The sequence below is a fragment of the Anguilla rostrata genome, chromosome 2, assembly GCF_018555375.3.
Source record: "Anguilla rostrata isolate EN2019 chromosome 2, ASM1855537v3, whole genome shotgun sequence".
Classification (NCBI taxonomy): Eukaryota; Metazoa; Chordata; class Actinopteri; order Anguilliformes; family Anguillidae; genus Anguilla; species Anguilla rostrata.
The window spans coordinates 20025903-20030970 of NC_057934.1; the positions used below are offsets into that span (position 1 = coordinate 20025903).

Genomic DNA, 5068 nt, shown 5'->3' on the forward strand with positions numbered 1-5068 from the left:
CAGTTAGCTATGATTGACAGACCGTGCCCCGTTTCCATAGCTACCCTCATGATACGCGCTCTCTTTGGGAGACTGAATTTTCACAAGCTAGCTAGCTTAGTAGGGCTAGTATATCAAGTATCGGTAGATAGCTAAGGTAAGGACGTTGACTTATATCCAATTATAATTTTTATATCTAGCTAGCCAAGTTAAGATAAAAGCACAACTATAACGTCCTCATAAAAGCAAACTAGCAAGCTAACGTTATCGATAACATTGTCTTATGAAAGCAAACCTCCTAGCTAGCTAACGTTAGCTAGCTAGCTAAATGAATATAACCAGAAATAATCTAAAGGCACTCTAATTAGAGTGAACCTAACGTTAGTCAAATATTTGCATTGTCTGAACAGCAGGACGGTGTGTGCTGTCAGATTTCTTTACGGGGCGTGGAAATGGGAGTAGTTACTGTATTAGTGACGTAGCAAAATGACAACTTTCTCAACCGGTTGAAAATAGGACGATGAATTTAAAACGCATATTTCTCCAAAAATACAGAACGGACATATTTAATACTTTGCTCATTGTGTTTCTTCAATGCCTCTTGTGCAAATAGCACATAAAACCGAGAAAGTGTGAAAATCACCATGGTACTCCTTTAATCATGCTCACTGGAATGACATCACTGTTAAACATGCTCACTGGAATGATATCACTGTTAATCATGCTCACTGGAATGACATCACTGTTAAACATGCTCACTGGAATGATATCACTGTTAATCATGCTCATTGGAATGACAGCACTGTTAATCATGCTCACTGGAATGACATCACTAATAGACATGTTCAGTAGAATGACAGCACTTAAACAAGCTCACTGGAATGACATCGCTATTATCGACACGCTCCCAGGGCATATTGTCAGAGCCCCAGGGTTACTGCCATCTTCACTTAGATAAGGGGACAGAAAGGGAAACATTCTCTCTCTAAATGTACCTTTGCAGGTGTAGATCTGTGTCATGTCACTGGGATCAAAGAAGGACACCACCCCCCTGTCATAGTCCAGCTGCACTCTGATCCTCTGGGGCTTCCTCCTCAGTTTGATGCACTTTTTCTCTGAGGAGCACGCTCCGTACAGGTCCCAGTTCCTCTGGGAAAGAACCCAGAAGCCCTTTTCTGGGATTGCTCTTATCTGCCCCTTCCTGTCGACGGACTTCCTCGCCACGCCCAAACTCCAGGAGGGTTTGTTCCCCACCTCCACCTCCCAGCTGTGCTTCCCTGAGGTGTAGCCCTCGGAGCCCAGTACGGCCACACCGAAGTCGAACCTCTCTGGGTTGTCGGGGAGTGGGTGTTTATCTCCAGTATTTCTCACTCTGGTCAGGTCATCGCTCAGAGAGAGACAGGGATGTACAGTGTTGGGGTCAAGAGTCAGTGGAACCAGGAGACCAATGTCAGAAAATGCTTTTTAAAATCCTGGCTAAAATGAGTGGTAAAGTTTACTGTCCTAGGTAGGCAATAAGGCCTGGAGCAGAGGCGGGTTAATGAAGGCCATGTCTGTTTATGGTTTTCATGCCAACTTCTGGCCTTATTTGCTTAATTAATTATCCCTGACATTTATGGCACCTGACATTTTAGCTAGATTTCTTGATAAGTACATAAATGATAGCCGAAGACTTCTTGTCTCCCCAAATGATACGTTTTGCTGAGATCTAATCTATGAGTGAACCAGTTTTGGTGTACAGTATATGGCCATTTGGCTCATTTAGCCAGTGTAATTGCTGGAAACAAAAACTGTATGCACTGGCCCTCCAGAACCAGAATTGCCCACTCATGGAGGCAAGAGACATGAACTTTCACCAAAAAATATGCAGGTTTGAATACCTGAAGAGGTATTCGTTGAACATTGAACAATCAATCCATCTTTATTCTATATGCTGGCATTTGCAAACAGGGTGTCACACAGACTCACAGTGGCTAGGTTACAGAGGGAACGGAATAAAGAACGGACAAAATTTTATCCAATGTGGAGTATTCCTGGACCCCCAAAATGGCAGTTGAGCTGAGCTGGAAAACTGGGTTACACAGAAGAGCACATTCACATGAAGCAAGTAAAGAATTTTCCTGTTGGGAAAATGAATAGCATGTGTACTATAATAAAGAATAAGAGGCAAATACACGTGCCGTATTGGAATTATATTCATATGGTACATTGTAATGCAGTTTGAAATAGCAGATTCTGTAATTCCAGCTGAAGAATGGTTCACCTGTTCACTATTATGCAGTTAAAACTAAATCTGAAATATCCCGGATTGTATTATATTTGCAGTGTTCTGGCAATCACATGCATTGGTTATGAAACAACTGATTGACCTTTTGTTTCGCCTTCTGCATCACTCAGCAGTAATTGTGCAAGTTCTGTGATCTGTGTCCCAGATACTGTACTCACTGTACTGCACCACCCCCAGCATTTTCTCCCAGACTCTAAACTTCAGGTTGCCCAGGTGTTTGGCCACAACTATCAGTGCCCCTGAGAGCAGCTCTGGATCCTGCAGTGTGCATTGGGCTCTGTAGCGACAAGCAGGAGTCAGCAGACTTTGGATTTTGAATACAGCTAAACAGACAAGAGGAAGACAGGGAGAGTTTGCATACCTTCTCTTGGTATCCTTATAGATCTGTAAAGCAATAATAAATTATGCATTTATTAGTTAAATTACATATGACAAAAACACAAAAAATACTCATCACCAGCTATTGTCGAAGATAAGCAAAGGGTGGATCAGTAGGAGTGGGCGTCCAGAAAAAACTGAAGGACAGAGGTGCATTCAACAAACTTCAAAATCTCATATTCTAGCCTCCCATTAGTACCAACAGCACGTTATGTGACAGAAAAGAAACAAGAATGAACACGAATGAGCATGAATATATAATTGAAAATAAATTGGTTCGCACTCAGAAAATGGCTACAAAGCTTCAAAAAAATGTCATTATTTATTTTTTTATTTGTTTTCTCCAATGCAGAATCATGCACAAACGTTTCGGCATGTTGCCTTCTTCAGTGTGCAGGTATGATCATTGTACTTGCACACTGAAGAAGGCAACATGCTGAAATGTTTGTGTTATGTTCTGAGTAAGGACCCACACGCAGACCAGGGAAATCCAAAAAACGTTGTCTTTAATCAGTCCGAGATTCGAAGCCAGGTAATCAGAGAGAGGACGGTGCCGAATCGAGTTTCCAAAAGAATAGTGAAAAGACAGGCAAAAAATCAAAAACCAGGAGATCAGAATGGCGAAGGTACAAAGGGACAGGCAAAAGAGAAGTCAAGGCAAAGCGAAGGTCGAACCAGAAGCAAACAAAACCAAAAAGGGGCAGGCAAACTCGAAGTCGGGCAAAGGGGTGTCGCAGGAATCTCGATAGACAAAGGCTTACAAATAATCGGCACAATGAATACGATCAACGTTCTGACTCTGAGCTGGTGGAAAAGACTGACATTTATACACTGGGGAAGGTAACAATCAAGGAGGGGTTAAGTGAGTGAGGGAGGAGTAACAAACAACATCCAGGTTAAGAACATTAGGAAAACTAATTCAATGACAGGGGACTGACAAACCGCGGACTGGAATCACATAGACAACAATGATAATAGACGGCCTGGGTGAAGCAGGTAAAACACGTGCAGAGAGAGAGAGGTGCAGTCAGAGCAAGAGACAGGTGCAGGCAATTGCAGAACTCAGCGTTAGAGCAGGCTAGAAAGAAAAGGGGCGGAGCTACAGCGCAGCATGGAAAAGGGGAGACTGGTTAATGTATTAGTATAGTGATCTAAACTATCAAAAACCCCAAACTAGTGTGTGTTAGTCCATTAGTAATATTCAAATGTTAGTATATTAGTGAGGTTAGTACTTTACAATCTATAAGTTAGTAGGGATTAGTAGAAATTAGTAAAACTAGAAATAGGCAGGAAGTAAGTAAAGCGAGACTGGAAAGAAGGGGGGAAACCACGAAAACCCGGAACCACCCGAATAGTGAAATCACACAAGTACAGGGGAGTGAAGCAGCTCAGGGAACACAGACACAGAGACAGTACTGGGGAGACAAGTGACCGGAAATACAGACTACAACAGTTTGTGCATGATTCTGCATTGAAGAAAACAAAATTTTTTTAAATAATGACGTTTTTTTGAAGCTTTGTAGCCATCTTTTGTGTGCGAACCAATTTCTTTTCAATTGACGATATTTCACTGGTTTCAACGCACCAAACAAATTAAAACGGGTGAGCGCAGTGATTTCTCCTCCTATACAATGAGTATATAATTGGCAGAATTTGTGCAGATTGACATATTCACATCATCAGCGTGCCCTAATTCGGCAGAAAACAATACAGGTATTTAATTATCTGTATTGTTTTAAATATCTGTGTATTTAAACAATATGCAGCTATTTTAAATGCTTCAGTATGTTCTCATAGGAAAGGCTTTTTAAAACATTAACTTTATCAGCTGTAGTGAAGATGTGGTTTGGCTACTTTTCTATATTATATAGTGGATATTGTATGATCCTGGTAAGATAGCAAGTATGTGATTATGTTGTATTATCATGAAATTGGGAAAATCAGGCTCCTACCTTTAAGAATGAGATGTCTTGACTTTCTATGGCCTGCTCTATAGCTGTGATTTTGTCTGAAAGGCTGGAGATGTGTCTTGCGATGTTTTCTATCTTCTCCTCCATGATCATCTGATATCTGATAGTACACACATCTGATAGTACACACGGGTAATGATATAGTAGAAAATAGTTAAAGTTTCTATTGAATATGTGAATATGTATTTTAAATGATCCTATATGTGACCTGATAATCACAACAATAAACCAGTTCAACAGAAGAGCTGCAAGCTAAGCAATATCATTTACAAGCATTAAACCTTAACAAACAGAACTGTATTTATCATTTGCTATCAAATGAATTTATTCAGTAAAATAAAATGCATACTAAAAGAGTATGTATGCTATATGCATAGCTGTAAAGCTATTCCATAAAATATTATATTATGAAGCAAGCAATGTATTAACAGCTACAACAAAATGATCTTAATGT

General features: G+C 40.4%; 1 protein-coding gene and 1 long non-coding RNA gene across 2 annotated transcripts; both read right to left on the reverse strand.

Annotated features, from left to right (window-relative positions):
• Window positions 1-639: 639 nt before the first annotated feature.
• Window positions 640-1443, reverse strand: LOC135247545 (zinc-binding protein A33-like; the record flags this gene model as incomplete). The annotated part of the gene is made up of 1 exon (XM_064321091.1): window positions 640-1443. A coding segment is annotated over one exon (591 nt), but the record flags the coding sequence as incomplete, so codon positions are not given.
• Window positions 1444-2376: 933 nt separating this feature from the next.
• Window positions 2377-4705, reverse strand: LOC135247547 (uncharacterized). Its single transcript, XR_010328232.1, has 3 exons — window positions 4597-4705; window positions 2628-2650; window positions 2377-2543 (listed from the first exon to the last, which is right to left on the reverse strand). It is a non-coding gene; the product is annotated as an uncharacterized LOC135247547 (long non-coding RNA).
• Between the last annotated feature and the right edge of the window lie 363 nt (window positions 4706-5068).